Source organism: Erinaceus europaeus, chromosome 20, assembly GCF_950295315.1.
Source record: "Erinaceus europaeus chromosome 20, mEriEur2.1, whole genome shotgun sequence".
Classification (NCBI taxonomy): Eukaryota; Metazoa; Chordata; class Mammalia; order Eulipotyphla; family Erinaceidae; genus Erinaceus; species Erinaceus europaeus.
The window spans coordinates 24,544,578-24,565,239 of record NC_080181.1 but is presented as its reverse complement, the minus strand read 5'-3'; the positions used below and the strand labels follow the sequence as shown (position 1 = coordinate 24,565,239).

The window sequence follows — 20,662 nt, the reverse complement described above, 5'->3', positions numbered from 1 at the left end:
AGAAAAAGAGAGACTACAGTACCAAAGCTTCCAAACCTGGGTCTCACCCATGGTAAAAACCAAGTGATTTATTTCACTGGCCTAGATATCACATTCACTCTTTAGATTCAGATTTACAGGAGCTCATAATTCTTAGTTTTTAAAAATGAGTTCTTAATATGCAGTCCAAGTAAATGCTTTACGTTGTAGTTTAATTCTGCTCCCTCTGATGCTATTGGGTTGTGGAAAAGTCATGACAGTTTTCTTTGTTTTTCTATGCAAGAATGCATCATGACTTTTCTGAACAATCCAAAATTATTGGCAGAATCAGAGTGACATTGCCATTATCCACACAGCAACTCAGCTTACATGTATTCACCATGTAAAGCTTTGCTTAAGTGGTTTCTTTCAAAACAAAAAAGAACTTATTTTGGGGTACAGATACTTCAACTAGTACTGTTATTTGATGAGTCTCATCTGAGAACAGGATGATAAAAAGAGTACATATGTTCCTTTCCTGTTCTCTACCAGCCTTCTATGACAGTCAACAATAATCATTCATGACATTCACTCGAAGTGACTCCTAATTAGATGTTGGAATTTTGACACAATGCCTTGAGTAGCTACCACCATTGGTAGACATTGACAAATGAGTTGAAAGTTATTTACCATATAAGGTTCAAATTATATTACTGCTATTTAGATATAAACACAACTATCATATTTTGTATATTGTACCTTTAATTGTCTTACTGTAGATTTTACTTAGTTCTGGTGTTTTCTCTCCTTCTCAAAAGGTTCAACATACAAATTTAGGGTTATTGCTATTAACCATTATGGTGAAAGTTTTCGGAGTTCTGCATCTCGTCCTTACCAGGTGGCTGGGTTCCCCAATCGTTTTTCTAACCGCCCAATAGCTGGACCTCACATAGCATATACAGAAGCCGTCAGCGACACTCAGATCATGCTGAAATGGACAGTAAGTAGAACTTCTCTAGTGATAGGATGTTCTCATTGACCAATTTAACAGTCTCACAACTGGGTACCTTGAGCAGTGAATTTTTGAAATTATAGTTGAGAAAATGTAGGGTACAGGTACATATCTGAAAGCACACATTATAAATGGGGTAGGGTTAAAAATATAATTATTGGGGTTTGGGTGGTTAAGCGCACATGGCCTGAAGCTCAAGGACCGGTCTGGGATCCCAGTTTGAGCCCCCAACTCCCCACCTACAGGGGGGTTGCTTCACAAACTGTGAAGTAGGTCTGCAGGTGTCTGTCTTTCCCCTTCTCTGTCTTCCCCTCCTTTCTCTCGATTTCTCTCTGTTCTGTCCAACAACAGTGACAGCAACAACAATGATAACAATAACAACAATAAACAACAAGGTCAACAAAATACCCTCAGGAGCAGTGGATTCGTAGTGCAGGCACCGAGCCCCAGCAATAACCCTGGAGGCAGAATATATATATACTTATTGTTTTCGCAGCTCTCAGAGGTTTGACTTACTTGCTATTTTATGATTTATTCATTGTGAACTACATTCTATACCTTTGAACCCTCAGGAAGCATATCACTTTCTTTTTGTTTAGCCCTACTACTAACTAACTACTCTTAGCACCTTCGAAAATCTTTGAATTAAATTTAAATGGTCATCAGAATGTTTGTAAGATGAAGTGGAAAATTATAAGTAGATCTTAATGGATACGATTATGTATTTTTTGTCTTTGCTTCTATTTTCTAGTACATTCCATCAATTAATAATAACACTCCGATTCAAGGATTCTATATCTATTACCGGCCAACTGATAGTGACAATGACAGTGATTACAAGAGGGATATTGTAGAAGGTAAGTTCTCATTGATAAAGTGGAGTCCCAGTAAATGAACTTTGGAAGGAAAAGACATAAATATTATGGAAAGCATCCCTTAAAATAGAGTAAGAGGAAATGGCAGCATGACTAATGGTATAGTAAGTGGACACTCAAGCATGGGGACCCTAAGTTGATGCCCAGCATTGCATGTACCAAAGTGATGCACTGGCTCTATCATCCTCTGCTTCATTAATAAATAATTAACATCTTTAAATAAATAAAAATGAAATGGTATATATGCACTGTTGCTTTGAGTTTTTCTCCAAAATACTAGTTTTTGTTTTTTTTTTCATGAGAAAGATAGGAATGAGAGAAAGAACCAGACATCACTCTGGTACATGTGTTACCAGGGATTGAAATCAGGACCTCATGGTTAAGAAGCCAATGCTTTATCCACTGTGCCTCACCCCAGACCATGGGTTGTTTTTATTTTTCTGTGCAAAAATGTGTCATGACTTTTCTGACAACCCAATAGATAATTTCTCTCTCTCTCTCTCCCTTTCTCTCTCTCGTGTGTGTGTCCTAAAATGGAGGAGGGAAGAAGTATAATTTGTTAGTATTCAATAGTTTCATCTGAAAAAAATGTTTAAATATGACTCAGTATGAAATCCATGACAGCTTCTATTTTTCTTGTCTTCCTATGACAGATTTATTTCACTAACATGACTTCTAGCTTTGTTTATAACATATATCAGAATTTCCTTTGTTCTTAAAAGTTGAGTAATATTCCATTGTACATCTATACCGTGTTCTGCTTATCCCTTCATGTATGGATGATCACTTGGGCTGCTTCCATCTTTTGGCTATTGCAAGGTATCCTGCTATGAAAATGAATGTACAAATAACAAATCATGTCTCAGTCAGCATTTCCATTGGCATCTGTAGTAAGAAGATCACATCTTGAACATTTTATCTATCTTTAGGTATGCTGAGAAATATATGTGTGTGGGGGGGGACATTAAATAATAAAAAAGGAAGAAAGCCACCCAAGCTTGTAAAAGGTGTTGCAGCTGCCTTCCTACTGCATTTAAAATGCAATTCAAAATTTTACTTTATAGTCTGAGATGATCTGGCTGGCCCTGCCAAGACTTGAGCCTGCCCTAGGCTCTGTCTTTCTTCTGCTATGCACTGGCCTTCCTCCAGCTTCCTGCTGTGCACCAATATTTACCTCAGTTCCTTGACACACAGCAATTCCTACTACCTGTTGTGCTTCTCTCCCCAGACCTTATCTAGATGGACTTTTCTCTGCCTTGTGCTTGAGTTACTTCCCCAGATAACCTCCTTCCATTTATATAATGTATCCTTGTGGCAACTCCTAACTGCACCCTATATGTTTATTTCATTGACTATTATAATTTAAGTTTGTGTGTTTGAAATTATTTGCTTTAGTTTTATCTTTTCCAGTAAGTTATCCCTTATGGATAAGAGCCTTTTATTTATTTATTTATTTTTACTTCCTACCACCATATCCCCAGACCAATGATGAAGTGTTCAGTGTTTATTGAATGAGTGACTGAAGAGTCTAAAAAGAACAGAGGAATGCTTAAGGATGGTCAGACTGGGAGAAAAAAAGAAGTAACAAAAGCAACAGGACAGCTGTTCTAAAGGGCTACTGTGTGGAAGAGAGGAACAAAATAAGTTGTGGGAAGAAACAGTTAAAAAGAAATAGTGTGATAGAACCTTTTGTTTTGTTTTGTTTAATAATTTATTTCTTTATTGGGGAATTAATGTTTTACATTCAACAGTAAATACAATAGTTTGTACATGTGTAACATTCCCCAGATTCCCATTTAACAATACAACCCCCACTATGTCCTTCATCATCTTTCATGGACCTGTTATTCTCCCCACCCACCCACCCACCCACCCCAGAGTCTTTTACTTTGGTGTAATACTCCAATTTCATTTCAGGTTCGACTTGTGTTTTCTTTGATAGAACTTTTTTTTTAAGTTCCTTCTTTTTAAAAAATCTTTATTTATTTATTGGATAGAAACAGCCAGAAATCAAGATGGAAGGGGGTGATAGAGAAGTAGCGAGACACTTGCAGCCCTGCTTCGCTGTCCCCCTGCAGGTGGGGACCAGGTTTGAACCAGGTCCTTGAGCACTATAATGTGTGCACTTAACCAGGTGCACCACCACTGGGCCCATGATAGAACTTTCTAAGATTCTCTCCCTGCCCCTATCCCAAGATTTTGCTTCTCTGTGGTACCAAGAAATGAAGTAGGGACCTTATGCATGCAGAATATCACCAAGTAGTATTTTTCAAATTCTTTATGTCTAGAGAGAGAGAATGGAAGAGATGAAAGACAGAAATAGAGAAAGGGAGGAGCAAGACAGAAATATCAAAGCACCATTCTACCACTCATGAAGTTCTGTTCCAAGCTGTGCCTGTTGCTCCCATATGTTGTAGGGAATGGAACCCAAGGCCTCATGGTAAGGTATGCACTCTAGTAACTGAGCTATCTTCCAGTCCCAAGATTCTAATTTTTTTTTTTTGTAATGATTTACTTTATTTCACCTGAGGTAGAGTTTCACATGGGGTTAAGGGGCTCAGAGCACCACTGCATACATGTGTTGCTAGGGGTCAAACTAGGAACCTCAGGCATTCAAGTTCCATTTTCTACCAATTGAGCTACTTTTCCATTATTAATGTTCATTTTATTTTATTATTTACTTTTATTTTAACCAGAGCACTGCTCAGCTATGGTTTGTGGTGTTATTGAGGACTGGAATTGGGATATCAGAGACTCAGAAATGAGTTATGCTTTCTTCCAAAGATTCTGATTCTAAATGTCCTAAAGGATTGTGTCAGAACATTGTCATAGGTGTAGATTATTTGCATAGATTTATTATCTTAATATATTTTTAATGAGAGAGTTGTCTTTAAAGTTTCAGATTACTTAACTATATTGGCTTAAAACTTTTGGGGGAATAAATGGAAGTCAAGTTGTTAAATACAGCAAACGGTGAGTCGAGTGGTAGCGCAGCAGGTTAAGCGCATATGGTGCAAAGCGCAAGGACCGGCATAAGGATCCTGGTTCAAGCCTCTGGCTCCCCACCTGCATTGGAGTCGCTTCACAGGCGGTGAAGCAGATCTGCAGGTGTCTATCTTTTCTCTGCCCCTCTCTGTCTTTTCTTCCTCTCTCCATTTCTCTCTGTCCTAACAACGATGATATCAGTAACAACAACAATAATAACTACAACGACAGTAAAAAAGAAAAAAAAAGACAAGGGCAACAAAAGAGAAAATAAATAAAATTACAAAAAAAAAAAAAAGAAAGATTTTTTAAAAATACAGCAAACAAAGAACAATTATATTAAGTTATCATCTGAATTAAGTTCCATGCTTAGATAAGCTATAAATGTGTCCAGAACACTAAATGGTTTTGCAATGAAGTTTTTATATTGTAAAACTAAATTGAATTCCATACTAACCATAATATCAGTCATCTTGGAATTTTAGTCCCACTTCTTACCATTTCTAAAATAGCCTTTGTGTGAAATTAATTTAGGTGATTATGCTGAGATAAGAAGTGAATGACAACTACCAGATGGGTTCACTCATATGTGTAATACAGATAACTAATCAAATAAACTTGCAAATATATATAGTATCCAGGCTGTCACTAAGGCATTGAATTAATGTACACAAATTAGTGGCATTTCTTTATGCAAACAATAAGTCCGAAGAAGAGGATATCCAGAAATCACTCCCATTCACTATCACAGCAAAATCAATCTAGGGATAAACCTGACCAAAGAAGTGAAAGACTTCTATAGTGAAAACTATGACTTGCTGTTCAAGGAAATAGAAAATGATACAGAGGAATGGAAAGATATCCCATGCTTATGGATTGAAAGAATTAATATCATCAAAATGAATATTCTACCCAGAACCACATACAAATTTAATGTGATACCCATCAAAGTCACACCAAGTTTCTTTAAGAGAATAGAATAAAGATTCCAAACATTTATCTGGAACCAGAAAATACCTAGAATCACCAAAACAATCTTGAGGAAAAGAAATAGATAGAAATGGAGTCATCACACTAGATGATGACTAGATCTCAAACTATATTATAAAGCCATTATAATCAAAACAGCCTGGTACTGGAACAAAAATAAATACAGGGCACTGGGCAGTGTCGCAGTGGGTTAAGCACACATGAGATGGAGCACAAGGACCATCATAAGGATCCTGGTTCAAACCCCTGGCTCCCCACCTGCAGGGGAGTCACTTCACAGTCGTTGAAGTAGGTCTGCAGGTGTCTATCTTTCTCTCCCCCTCTCTGTCTTCCCCTCCTCTCTCTCTTTCTCTCTGTCCTGTCCAACAACAATAATAACAATAATGATAACAGCAACAATAAACAATAAGGGGAAAAAACAAATAAAAAAAAATAAACAGAAGGGGAAAAAATAGCCTCCAGGAGCAATGGATTCATGGTGCAGGCATCGAGCCCCAGCGATAATCCTGGAGGCAAATAAAAATAACAAATAAATACACAGACCAGTGGAACAGAATTGAAAGCCCAGAAATAAACCCCCACACCTATGGACATCTAATCTTTGATAAAGGGGCCAAAATTGTTAAATGGAGGAAGGAGAGTCTCTTTAATAATGGTGCTGGGAAAACTGGGTTGAAACATGCAGAAGAATGAAACTGAACCACATTAATCTCACCAGAAACAAAAGTCAACTCCAAATGGGTCAAGGATATGGATGTTAAATAGACAAGGCATTGAAAGCTTAGGGACCTGTGCTCAAGGCCCTGCTCCTGACCTTCAGGAGGGAATCTTCACAAGTAGTGGAGCAGTGCTGTCAGTGTCTCTCTCTCTCTTTACTTTCTGTCTTACTCTGTATCAAAAAACAAAAAAAAAAAAGAAAAGAAAGAAAGAAAGAAAGAAAGAAAGAAAGAAAGAAAGAAAGGAAAAATTTTGGCCACTGGAAGCAGTGGAGTCTGCAGGTACCAAGTCCCAGCAATATTCTCATAGCAAAAAAAAAAAAACTTTGAAAACTGTAGTGCTGGGAGGGCTGCAAGGCAAGGGACAGATCATCAGACCTTTGATGGTGAGGGTAGTGATGTACATGTACCTATCTGGATGTAAAATTGTATGCCTGAAATATAGTAATTTTATAAATTAATGCTAGTAAGCCACTAACAATAAAAATTAAGTTTTTAAATTTTTAATAAAATATCCTTTGTGGTAGATAGCATGATGGTTATGCAAAGAGACTCTCATGCCTGAGGCTCCCAGGTTCAATCCCCTGAACCACCATAAGCCAGAGCTGATCAATGCTCTGGTAAAAGAAAAAAAAAAAACTTTGTTGAAAAACATGGCTGTTAAGCAGTGGATCTACTGTTTAGTTTAGTTGATTTTAAATCTGATACTGCATTTAATTGTCTTACTCAGCAATGACCATTAAAAAACTTTCTCTGCTGATTTCCAGTAATTTTAGTCATTGGAATGGTTACCATAACAATGGATTTTTAATCTAACAATGTATGTATTTTAGCTATTTTCTCATATTAGTAACGTCAGAATTTTAATTTAATTTTCCATTGTTATTAGTATAATGGAAGGAAAACTTCAAATATACTGTAGTACATTCAGGGGAATGCTTATAGTTAGCTGAGTGTGAAACTAGGCTAAGAAAAACCCACAGATAAAAAGAAATGAAGGAGTCGGGTGGTAGCGCAACCGGTTAAGCGCAAGTGGCGCTAAGCACAAGGACCAACTCAAGGATCCTGGTTCGAGCAATGGCTCCCCACCTGCAGGGGAGTTGCTTCACAGGTGGTGAAGCAGGTATGCAGGTGTCTATCTTTCTCTCCCCCTCTCTTCCCCTCCTCTCTCCATTTCTCTCTGTCCTATCTAACAATGACGACATCAACAACAATAATAACTACAACAACAATGAAAAACAACAAGGGCAACAAAAGGGAAAATAAATATTAAAAAATGAGAGGGCTTTTTGTTTGGTTGGTTTTTGCAGTTTAGAAATGGATCTTTTCCGATGCCAATCGGATTTTGAGTTATCATTCTTTCAGGATTCTCTTTACAGTTAAAAATAGGACAAATTTTATCAGTTCTCAGGTTTATCACTTCTTGAGTCTTTGATGCTAAACATGAGATTCTCTTACCTATAAAATATAGGTCATATGAATGCAGGGTTTTGTATTAGTGACCTATCTGGAAAAGGGGCTGTGCTTTCTGATGAAAATTTTTTATCTGTGTTGAATTAGAAAGGAGCCTGGTGATAGTGATTCTGTCAACCAAGTAGATTTAACTTGCATTTGTTGTTTAGCTTTTAAAACATTTTTTCTCCCCCTTTAATTAATTCTTGAGTCAGTTGGTGATATTATTCAGTTTCTCAGGCATAGTGCAATCAGTTTGAAGAGATATTTTCTGAGAGAAATTGAAGGTGTTTGAACAGTTAATTAAAGCTGGCAGAGTGTCCCTGCTTATTAAAGTTTGTCACAGGTTCATGGAAGTAAAATTAGAGAGTGATTTATATATGAGTGTTCAGTTTAGGAGTGATTCTAAATGAAATGTTGGCTGTGTGCCATGGATAACAGAAATTCTATTAGAAATACTTGTGGGATTTGGAGACTCAAAAGAAAAGAAATAGTGGGAGCAGTAGCGAAGAGTTTCCCATAGTAGATTTTGCTTTTTGATTATTCTCAACCATTCAGGCATTTGTTTACATGTCAGTTCATGCCACTTCCATTATAATAGAATTGAGTGTTTTGCTAAGGCCTGTCTTACAAATGGATAAATGGTGCTCTGGGTAAGACACCATTTGATGATCTCATGAACAGTATTGCTTTCTGCTGGGTAAATGAGAGTGGATTGACTTGCTGGACTGAAACAGGGGGTCAAAAGACTTTGAAGTTTTTTCTTTCTTTTAACTTTTGTATAAAATGAACATGTATTTTAGGAAAGACTCACCACTGATTATATTGAAACCAAATATTGGTACCAATGCTCACTAATAGCTTTAATTCAGTTTATCTCTCCTCTTTTTTATGGTGTTTGTATATTTTTATTTCCACCAAGGTTATCATTAGAACTCCATGCAAGCACTAGGAGTTGGCCATTCTTTTCTTTTAATTTTATTTGATAGGACAGGGGATAAAAAGGGAGAGCGAGGGTCTTTACACTTGATAATGTGTGCACTTAACCGGTTGCACCACTGCCCAGCCTCTTTACTGTTTTTTTATGAGGTAGAATACTGTTTGTGTACGGTGCATTACTAAAGTGCCTCTGTTGCATTTTTATTGTATGAATGGTTATAGTAGGTGCTGCTCCGCCTTCATTTTGAAAGGATCATCTTGGCACCATTTACACAATACAGTGTTTAAAACTTAACCTTTTCTTTTTTCTGTCTAGGTTCAAAGCAGTGGCACATGATTGGCCATCTGCAGCCAGAAACTTCCTATGACATTAAAATGCAGTGCTTCAATGAAGGAGGTGAAAGCGAGTTTAGTAATGTGATGATCTGTGAAACTAAAGGTAAGAGAGGGGTGAAAATGTGTACTGTTTTCTCCCTACCCTATCCCACCCCCAAATTTCAAACCCTAGAAGATTCCTTCTGACTGTTGATGGATTTACCTAAGGAAATTTCTGCTTTGGAACATTTCCAGGTGCTGCCTATGTAGACTGTCCCAACAGAAAAGTATGATGTGTTAACTAGAACACTTGTCTAAAAAATAGTTTACATGAGCATTAATCTTATTCATTAATTTATATGTGATTTTATGTAAGCCATGTCCCTTTTATCTATATCCATGAAGAAAATAGAAATATTTGCTGACTAACTTCTGAGATTACTGTGAGAATGAGAATACTTTTTTTTTCGATATTTATTTATTTCCTTTTATTGCCCTTGTTGTTTTTATTGTTGTTGGATAGGACAGAGAGAAATGGAGAGAGGAGGGAAGACAGAGAGGGGGAGAGAAAGACAGACACCTGCAGACCTGCTTCACCATCTGTGAAGCAACTCCCCTGCAGGTGGGGAGCTGGGGGCTTGAACCATGATACATATGCTGGTCCTTGCACTTTGCGCCACACGCGCTTAACCTGCTGCGCTCCTGCCCGACTCCCAGAATACTTTTTTTAAAAAGAATATTAAGGAAAAGTGTTGCATGTGCTGATAGTGGTTTGTTGAGTGACAGATAAGCATAGGACTATTTTCTTGCTTAATTGCTAAGCTAGTTAAGTATAGAATTAGAACTTACTAGTTCTAAATAAAAATTCTCAACCATAGATGATTGAGATTTTTTTCTTTAGTCTTTAAGTTTCTCTTTATTTTTACATACCACCTTTCTCATTTCAGGCTCTTAGCTTCTTATTGTTATAACTGGATCTGTTTCACTCTCCTTCCATTACAAATCTTTTTTTCTCTTGTCTTTACTAGGGGGATTAATGATTTAATTCAAATTTAATTTAAGTCAACAGAAAAATACAGTAGTTTGTACATGTGTGTAACATTTCTCAGTTTTCCACATATCAATTCAACCCCCACTAGGTCCTCCTCTGACATCATATTCCAGGACCTGAACCCCCACCCTCCCCCTACCACAGAGTCCTTTACTTTGGTGCAATACACCAAACCCAGTCCAAGTTCTGCTTTGTGTTTTCTTGTTTTTCAACTTTTTAAATTGTTATTAGTGATTTAATAATGATCTACAAGATTGTGAGATAAGAGGGTTACAATTCTATACAATTCCCACCACCAGAGTGCCATATTCCATCCCCTCCATTGGGAGCTTCCCTATTTCTTTATCTCTCTGGGAGTATGAGCCAAAGATCTCTATGGGGTGCAGAAAGTGGGAGGCCTGACTTCTACAATTGCTTCTCCACTAGACGTGGGCATTAATAGGTCACAACATACCCCCAGCCTGTCTCTACCTTTCCCTAGTGGGTTAGGTAAGGTTCCGGGACATATCACCACAAACCATTTTTTTTAATTTTTTTGTTATCTTTACTTGTTTATTGGATAGAAACAGCCAGAAGAAATAAAGAGGGAGAGAGAGGGACACCTGCAACACTGCTTCATCACTCACAAAGCTTTCCTCCTATAGGTGGGGACTGGGGGCTTGAACCTGGGTCCTTATGCATTGTAGCATGTGTACTCAACCAGGTGCACCAGCACCTGGCTCCTACAAACCATTTTTAATATTAGCAAGAGCTAGGAAACCAGATCACCAAGCTTGGCAGAATTATTAGTAAATTAAGAGTAAATAAACCATGAATAAATGGAAAAGACTTCCCTATGAGTAATCATGCTCTCTCCTATGCTCTGTAACATCCATTTTTACTTCCAAAACTTGTTTGTTTTCTTTAGAACTGGCATGAACCTTAGATTTGTATTATCCAGTGCACCACCTGAAGTAGAAATTTCCTTTAGTGTCTCTGCCAAGTATTCAGCTAGCTTTCAATGATGAACAGCTCTTTCCTTTGAAAGGCAGCTTCTTCTTCGCTGATTCCCAGGTCTGCCTTTCATAGTTCAGGTTGCTAGAAAGTTGAATCTCAATGTTTGTTGAAGTAGATTTTGTTGTTGTTTAGGGAGAGGGGTAGGGTGGGGGAGGGGAGGGGAACAGAGAGAGGGGAAGGGAGAACTGGAAGTAAATTTTTTAAAAGGCTGCTCCTATGGGTTGTTAAGAGCCATAACAGGAAATAGCACAGCTTATGATAGTAGCAAAATTGTACCAACTGCCAGGCTCTATTTTAAGTGCTTTACATGAATTAACTCATTTACTCTTCACTACAACCTTACAATTTTATCTTCACTTTACACATGCAGAAACTGGTTTGTAGAAGAGAAAATCATGAAGCTAAGGGAGGGAGGGTGGAGACTGGAACTGAGATATAAACCCAAACAGTCTTGTTGCAGACTTAGCTGTCAGTCACTGTTCTCCTTTGCTCTTCTGTGGTATCTAGATCCTTCAGAGCATGTTATTTGAGGATAATAAGAATGGAATTTGAGTCCCTCCTTCCTCTTTTTAGCTTTTATGATCACTATTTTGTAGAAGACCAATGAATATGGTAAAAATACTGCATTTATATGGAGTCTAAAAGTTCTTCGTTTGGAGGTGCATAATGTTATGTTTGAGACCTTTGGAATTTTACAAATTTTTCTAATAATTCAAAGTCATTCCAATAGTCATCATGTGATGATGGCTTTAAAAATATAATTCCAAGTCTTACTCAGCTCACAGTATATCAGACAGAAAATAATTTTGTCTCATCAGTAAGTCAGAATGCTTTCATTTCTATTCTTTGAAGTCTCCTACAGTACAATTGAGCAAATAATCATAGCAGTTTGGGCTAGACCAAATGCATATGTTTCTCTGATCATGTGATTCCTCTAGCATTTGTGGGATAAAACCTTGGCACCTCAAGTCTTTTAACTTAAGAGTTCTCTTTATGACTCACTGGTGGTCAGATCATCTCAGTAACAAGTGTAAACATACTGGCTTGCATTCCTAACCAGACCTCCTTCAGAGAGTAAACTGTTTCACAGAGTCTGTATTCACACTGACATCATGTTTTCCTTTTTATTCCCACTAGTGAAACGTGTTCCTGGGGCTTCTGAATATCCTATCAAAGACTTGAGTACCCCTCCAAATTCCTCAGGAGGTGGTGGAAATGTAGGGCCTGCAACCAGCCCTGCCAGAAGGAGTGATATGTTGTATCTGATCGTGGGCTGTGTGCTAGGTGTCATGGTCCTCATTCTCATGGTTTTCATTGCAATGTGCCTGTGGAAGAACCGCCAGCAGAGCACCATACAGAGTAAGTCATTCATAAATATTTCCTTCTCTTTTTCTAGAGATGGGTAGAAAATATTGCCAGAATAAACATTGATTCCAAACACTTTCCAGTAGTAGTGTTATGGTACACAACACAGGAGATACTCTTCATTCAGTTTCAAGAGACTTGAAAACTGTTCTAGCTGTCAACCAAAGTTAGTGGAGCATCAAATTAAATCACCTAGTAGAAATAAACAACAAAGGCCAAACTAAGTAGGTCACTAAGTAAATAGCTGGCTTAGTGCTGGGAAACTATGCCTTTGTCAGACCACCAAAGAGGATGAGTACTTGAAACGTGAACTTTGGAATTGCTGCAGCAACACCTTCATACTAGCACAGCAGGGAATAGAAAAGTAGACTGGGCTGGGGTTCAGGCTGTGGTGCACTCGGTTCAGCACACATAGTATGAAGTGTAAGGACCAGCACAAGGATCAAGCCCGATTCCCCACCTGCAGTAAAGCAGGTCAGCAGGTATCTGTCTTTCTCTCCCCCTCTCTATCTTCCCCTCCCCTCTCAAGAGGAAGGCGGTGAAGACTTTCTAAGTCAGTGTCATTCAGCAACACAAATGATATGCCACGGTCCCTTTTTCTGTGCCTCATGTACCTAAACTGCTCCAGAATGACATCTTCTCCAGTCTGTCTGATAATATGAATGCTGGAACTACCAGTGGTGGCACTGTTTAAAAACAGGTAACTGTGGTCTGAGAGGTGGCGCTGTGTGGGTAAAGCACTAGGCTCTTAAGCATGAGGTCCTGAATTCGATCCCCAGCAGTACATATGCCAAAGTGATGTCTGGTTGTTTCGCTCTCCTCCTATCTTCCTCATTAATAAATAAATAAAATCTTTTTAAAAAAATAAATAAAAATAAAAACAGGTAACTTTGAACCCTCTTCCCCTTTCCTCACTTCTCCCTTATCTTCCTACCTTTTCCATTCCCTCTGTTGTTGTATGATAGGATAATCAAATCAGGCAGGGGCTTTATTATCTATTATAGCTGTTTTTATTTCTTCTGTGGCCTAGAGTACGGGGTGAAAGAAAAGTGAAGGAAGAAGTGGCCAGGTGGTGGCTCACCTGGTTGAGCGCACCTGTTACCATGTATAAGGACCCAGGTTCAAACCCCTGGCCCCCACCTGCAGGAGAGAGCTTTAAGAGAGTGCAACAGAGTCTCTCTTTCTGTCTCCTCCTTCCCTCTCAATTCTGTCTCTATCCAATAAATAAATATTTAAAAGAAAAAGAAAAGGGAAGGAAGATACCAGCAATGACAGGCACCATGGCTGATGCCAGCCAGGTCCCATATATAGTACCTTTTAGCAAATACTTGGAGGTGGAGGTGGGAATGAGGAGATGATTTGTTTTTGCCAACTTGTTTATACCTTCTATAAAATGGCCTGGGGAGAGGTGGTGGAGATGATGGCCCATCTGAAAGGCTGGAGATCATTTGATTGGGCCTTTTTTTTTCCAAGCTCTTTTGATATCATTGACTTTCATTATGTGAGCGTGAACTGAATTGTTTAAAATCCAAGTCTGAGCAAGATGGATCTGATGAAAGTCATTTTTCCTATGTAACTTGATAGTAGTTTTTAAAATAGGCATTTGTGATAGTAACAGTTACTCATTCCTCTAAAGATGCACATTAGCTGTCTCCATGTGCCAGGCACTGTGAACAGCCATAGAAAAGTAGGGGCGGCTCTCTGTCTGCCCAGGTCAACATGAGTAGTAATTCTCAGGAGCTTCTTTCTTTTCTTTCTTTCTTTCTTTCTTTCTTTCTTTCTTTCTTTCTTTCTTTCTGTCTTTCTTTCTGTCTTTCTTTCTGTCTGTCTTTCTGTCTGTCTTTCTCTCTCTATGTGGGTCTCTCATCAATATGTAAGTAGAGGGCTTCTCTCTCTCTTGGCTTAGGTTGCTGTGTGAGTAAGCTGCCTTTTGGTCTCTCTCACTCTCTAGCTCTCTCGCTCTCGCTCTCTGTCAGGCTCCTGACCCTAGATGAGCACCCCATCAACATGTTAGTAAGAGACCTCTGAGTGCTTCTCTACCATTCTTTCTCTCCTTCTCTCTGTCTCTCTCTCTGTCTCTCTCTCTCTCTCTTTCTCTCTGTCTCTGTCTCTCTCTCTCTCTCTCTTCCTCTTTTGGCCTAACATGTGAATGTTCTCAGTTTTCCCGAATAAAATTTAAAATTCCTAAAAAAAAAAAAAAAAAAAAAAAAAGCTGGGTGGTGGAGCACCCAGTAGAGTACACGTTATCCTGCACAAGAACCCAGGTTCAAGCCCCTGGTACCCATCTGCAAGGGGCATGGGAAATTTCACAAGTAGTGAACCAAGTGCTCCAGGTGTCTCTCTATCTCACCTTTCCTCTCAATTTCTCTCTGTCTTATCAAATAAAGAAAAAAACTATGGAAATGTAATAGTAAGTGAAGTACATGTAGCCTGTGCTCTCCACAGCCTATAGTTTAGAGGACAAGATAAGCAGGTATTCTGGCAATATAGCAGTAAGGGGGGAGAGGAGAGACACAGAGACACACCCTATTACTCTTAAAGAATTTATCAAAACTCTGCAAATTTCATCAAAACCAGCTTGAACTCAATAGCTGACATTGCAGGTGAACTAAAAATATTGTCTAGAAAGATGGTGTCGGAGTTGAGAATAGAGCAAGAAAGCTGTATTAGGGCAAAGACTAGCTCACGAACTTGAAGAAAGTATATAAATACAATTTACTGTTTACTCCATCAGTTTGACCCAGGGCCAGTGTATATTCATATTTAGCATAGGAGCCCATGTAACCTCCAAGTCCCTGTCAGTCTGAGCTTGCAGTTCATGGTCACAGCTGGGAACATTCTAGGCTGCACTCATTTCAGGACCAGGAGTGTGGGAATTAAACACTTTCTCTTATCATTGCCAGTACTTTGATAGCTTTTTGGATTACATAGTTTATTGATTCTCTTGAGTAATTTCACTCTGACTCATTTCTCTTTCCATTAACAGAGTCATAATTGTAATTAACTCAAAGTTCCTAGCTATTGTCACACTGTAAAGGAAATAGCAGCAATCACTTTATGAAACCTATCTCACAAGTAGACTTTAAGTGAACATTTAAAGTCTTTTGGAATGTTCTTAGTGTATTTGTAGTCTCTTAGGGATTTCAGAAATCTAGTAAGAAGATTGTTCTCCTTTGTATCTTACTTTTTCTGTTTCCTGTCTCCTTCTCTATTAACAGAATATGATCCACCAGGGTATCTCTACCAAGGTTCAGATATTAATGGGCAGATGGTGGAATATACCACTCTGCCTGGAACAAACCAGATAAATGGAAATGTTCATGGAAGCTTCATAAGCAATGGGGGTCCCCGCAATGGCTGTTCCCATCTCCACCATAAGGTGCCTAATGGAGTCAATGGAATCATGAATGGAGGCCTTTACACTGGGCATATGAACTCACTCACCAGGACACATGTAGATTTTGAACATCCTCATCATCTGGTAAATGTAAGAAACCTAATTTTAAATAAAATTTCTTTTTGATGCCAATGGTGCCAAGGTAGAAGACAAGATTGGCATACTTTGATTTTTGTCAATATAGAGCCTTTACTGGCTCCCTAGCTAGAGTGGAAATAGTATATATTGTGGGCAATCCCTTGATCCAGAGTAATCCGTATAGGATTTTTGTTAGCAAGCTATTGTTATGTTAGTCACTTTGGTTTATGTTTTAAAATTATTTACCACTGGAAGTGGAATATCAGTAATGATCAGGCTGAAAGTGATTTTTGAGTTAAAAGTGGAATACCATTTGATCATGGAGCAAATCAAATACCTTAAGTTTGATTTTTTTTTTTTTTTTTTTAAGAACAGATCCTGAAAACCCGTATGGTTAGAGGAGTCAGATCATAAAACTGAGTGAAGCATGTTAGCAGTGAGACAGACTCAGTAGAGGCAAAGCAAACTCGAGGGCACAGATACTGTTTTTTTAAAGTTGCTGTTAATTCAGCTCCTATTGTTAGCTATAGACTGAGGACACGATGTTACCAGATTACTCAAAACCAGATCTGTAAAATCTAGGTGAAGTTGCCAAGCATTTTACATGTTAAATACAACCTTAAGAGACTCAGACCCACATGCACATTAGCAGCTAATGCTAATTTTTGAAGACACAGTAGAGACCATCCAGAGCATGTCTGCAGGTTGCCAGTGTGATTTCTGACCTATTATGAATTCCTTTTATTCAAAAAAAAAAAATTCCTTTTGTTCAGTGTGTTTTGTTACTGTTGCCTGTAAAACTATTTACATTTTTCAGTATTCATATTCTGTAGGAATGATAAACCTTTAAAACTACTTTATTTCAGAAATAACTAGCTGATAATTTAATTTGTGAAATGGGATTAGGATAACTATGTTAGTCAAAGAAGTTCTCTACATTAGGAAGTTAGACTTACGACATCAGATACACATGCACATACTTCTCTGGCAAATATACAGTTTGCTTAGTTAATGAAATTAAGTACATGCTTAGTTTTTGTCATTGCTCCGATTACATGTAAATTTACCACAACTCATAGCTGGGCTAAAATTTGACAATATTTAGAAATTTCCAACTTTAATAAAGATTTACAATAATGTTGTATTTGCAGAACAAAACCATAGCATATATTTGTATCTTAAATTAAAAGTCTTATAACTTCATGAGACCTGCTTTTAGTATATTATTACAGAAAAAAATATGTTTCATTTGCTTTAGTGTATCTTATTCCCCAAAGAGAATAATGATTTCATTCTTTGTGTGGAAAGACATGGCTTATGTTCAGGCTTTGTGAACTTTTTTTGTCACCATTCCTAGTCTAAACTACTCCCATTGTCCAAGAAACTGAAGGAGAAAGCATTAATGTTTGAATAGCACATGCTGTTTCCATAAAAAGAAGGAAAAATAACTGATGTTTGTTTAAGTATTTTAGCACAGTACTTTGGGGTTTTGAATAATGAATTGCTATTTAAATAATAGTTACCCTAATAGGAGTACAGTTTTAAAGATTATCATCTATAATTTTCCTTATTTTTGGGGGGGAGGAAAAGAGAGAAATTTTCTTAATGCTGGTGATGATGAATTGAATTAACTTTCATATGTTTTATGATTCAAGCAAATATGTTACCCTGTCAGTTGTTAGCACTATTTTTAATTTTGAAGTTTCTTCTCATGGACTGAATATAGTACAAGAATAGTCTTTCTCTTACCGTTTTCTTAAAAATTTCTATAGCTAGTTAGATCAAGAATATTGAAAGAAAATTTCAGTACTTTTGGTTTGCTTGGATTCTGGATGTTATTATGAGGTAAATGGAAAATATTCTGGGAAAAACAATTGCCTGAACTTTTTCTAACCTTGAAGGCCAACCTCGTTTTGGTTGCAGTATGACAACATATTCCACCTTTATCAAATTAAGTTTTGCTGTCTTTTATCTGAAGGCAAGATTCTGGGTCAGGTTATAAAGACTAACTCAATTCTTCAGTTTCAAAGAATTCTTGCTATTTTATATGCCAAGTGAACATTTTGTAATGAGGTATGTGTTAATCTGGGCATTTTTCTTAATTGCTAGGCAGTTTCTGCCAAAAGCAACATTAGAATATATTAATACTCCCCTCCAAGTCATGGCTGGCTGATGGTCTACTCCATCTGGAAAAATATGACATGCATTAAAGCTTAGTGTAGTCAAGTTAACAGACCTAATCGAAATAATTACAGGAAAATGAAGATGGGTTTATCTTGTGACATCATTCAAACAGATTTCCACCATGTTTCTCCAACTGGCATTATATAAAATCTTCCATGATTGCTAGGAAAGTAAAAATGAGTAGGCTGTTGCAATGTATAGTGTATTTTGGGCCGTAGATTTAAAATAATGAAGAAAAATGACTAAATTTCTCCATTTATTTGCCTCTCTCCAGTATGAAAACATATGAGAAAGCGTGACAGTTAAGTTTTTGGAGTACAGTTTTAAGATTGTGCAAAACTCACTTATGGATCTAGGCAAATAATGACAGGCATAACATTGCTCAGAGAACTGATAGAAGATACTATATATCCATTTATTATTGGCATGACTTTTAATTTAGATATATTAACAAGTGTATCACACATTGAACCCTTGTTTCCTTCTCCCTCTGCTTCCTTCCTCCAAGGGCGGTAGAGTTTACACTGCAGTGCCTCAGACAGACCCATTGGAGTGCATTAACTGTCGAAACTGTAGAAACAACAACAGGTATGTATCTATGCATTTGCTCGGCTTGTCACAAATAAGGTATAGAACTTGTTTTTATTTTCTCCTTCACAAGGGAAGTTCTTGAAATTTCACCTAAGATATAAATCTTGGATTGATTTGATTTATTGTTTTTTGCCTCCGCTTTATAATATTTATCTCTCTTAAGTCTTGTTTTCTTTAGCTTTGTCACCACAGTGTTTAAAACCTTGTTTCTCAACAAATTATTATTAGAATGTCTGGGGGAAAAAAAAAAGAATGTTTGATGTTTTTTGAGATCTTTACAGTCATTCTCTGAATACAGACCACTTATTCTCAAACATTATTTCTATACAGTGTTTAATTAGACCATGTTTGAATACTAAGGAAAAATTCTAATTTGAGTAGTAATGCTGTTTCATATAAATATTATTGAAATTTTCTTGATGGATTATTTGATTTTTATTTATTTTTGTTTTTATTTCCTTAAACCTCTAAGATAACTTAAGTGGCAAAATCTTGCTTTCTTTTAATTTTCTGGGGTTTGTTTTTCATTCTAAAAAGTTGTACAATATTTCAAACAAAATAAAAATATATTAAGTAACCTGTGCATTTAAATTTTTACAAATTATCAGAAAGCTACCTCTCTACTTAATTCCTATTTGAATGATTAATAACTTTCTGCAATATTAAAGTCCGATGTATTAGAAATCATGATTCTTTCTTTTACATAATAACGATAGTGGATCACAAAATCTCAGCCCAGCTCTAAAACTATAAATTAAAAAAGTGTATTATATAGTTAGGATATAATATAAGTGGATTATTACAGTAATCTAGATGTTTCTTTTCTTAATTTTGTTTATTTGTGGTGAACAGTGGGTTATAAGATTACAACGTATAGTTCCACACCACACATACCACCAAAGTTCTGTGTCCCCATCCTCCTACCTCTCAATGACAACCACATAGTTCTCACAAGTCTTAAAAAGTTTGTTCACTTCTATTTTGTTTTGCAAGTTCATATGATCTCTAGATGCCACATATGAGTGAAACCATCCTGTGGTTGTCTTTCATCTTTTTACTTATTTCATTAAGCATAATCACCTCCAGTTCTATCCATTTTGTCCCAAAAGACACAAAATCTTTTTTTTTTTAATTTTAGACTAGTATTTCATGGAATATATACCCCATAATTTAGCCAATCATCTGTCGATGGGCATTTAGGCTGCTTCTACTCCTTGACTATTGTGACTAATGCAGCTATGAATATAGAGGTGCATATGTCTCTTAATTAGTGTTTGAGTGTCCTTTGTATAAATGTCTTAGCGTGGTATCACTAGATCATAAGGTACTTCTATTTTATTTCTTTAAGGACTCTCCATACAGTCTTCAGAGGGACTGCATGAGTTTGCATTCCCACCAGCAGTGTTGCAGAGTTCCTTTTCTCCATAACCTCTCCAACAATTGTCATTTCCTGTTTTGTTGATATAGGCTATCTTCACAAGTGTGAAATGAGATTTTTCTTGTGCAGGGTTCTGTGTCCACCGATTCAAACAAAGACAGACATTGGCAGGTTCAGTCCCCAGATGCAGAGCCTGTGGTGATTATATGAAGATTTTCTTTACCTCAACCCCCATGTTATTCAAAAGTCAACTATACATAAATTCAGTATGTGTTATAAGGAAACATAACTAAAACAATGAAACTTCTTGGAGGTCTTTTGTTCTCATTTACTTAACCATCATAAGGATCCTGGTTCAAGCCCCTGGCTCCCCACCTGAG

General features: G+C 37.2%; 1 protein-coding gene across 8 annotated transcripts in view; it reads left to right on the top strand.

Annotated features, from left to right (window-relative positions):
* CDON (cell adhesion associated, oncogene regulated) overlaps positions 1–20,662 on the top strand; it is a 110,537-nt gene that overhangs the window by 75,109 nt on the left and 14,766 nt on the right. For 7 of the 8 annotated variants that reach the window (XM_060180144.1, XM_016184933.2, XM_060180143.1 and 4 more), the window contains 6 exons: positions 777–958; positions 1,722–1,827; positions 9,244–9,366; positions 12,427–12,648; positions 15,873–16,141; positions 18,822–18,901. In XM_060180144.1, the coding sequence (XP_060036127.1) occupies positions 777–958; positions 1,722–1,827; positions 9,244–9,366; positions 12,427–12,648; positions 15,873–16,141; positions 18,822–18,901 (982 nt within the window). Of the gene's footprint in view, positions 1–776; positions 959–1,721; positions 1,828–9,243; positions 9,367–12,426; positions 12,649–15,872; positions 16,142–18,821; positions 18,902–19,376; positions 19,482–20,662 lie in introns of those variants that run through there. The other variant, XM_060180145.1, reaches the window with a different exon arrangement.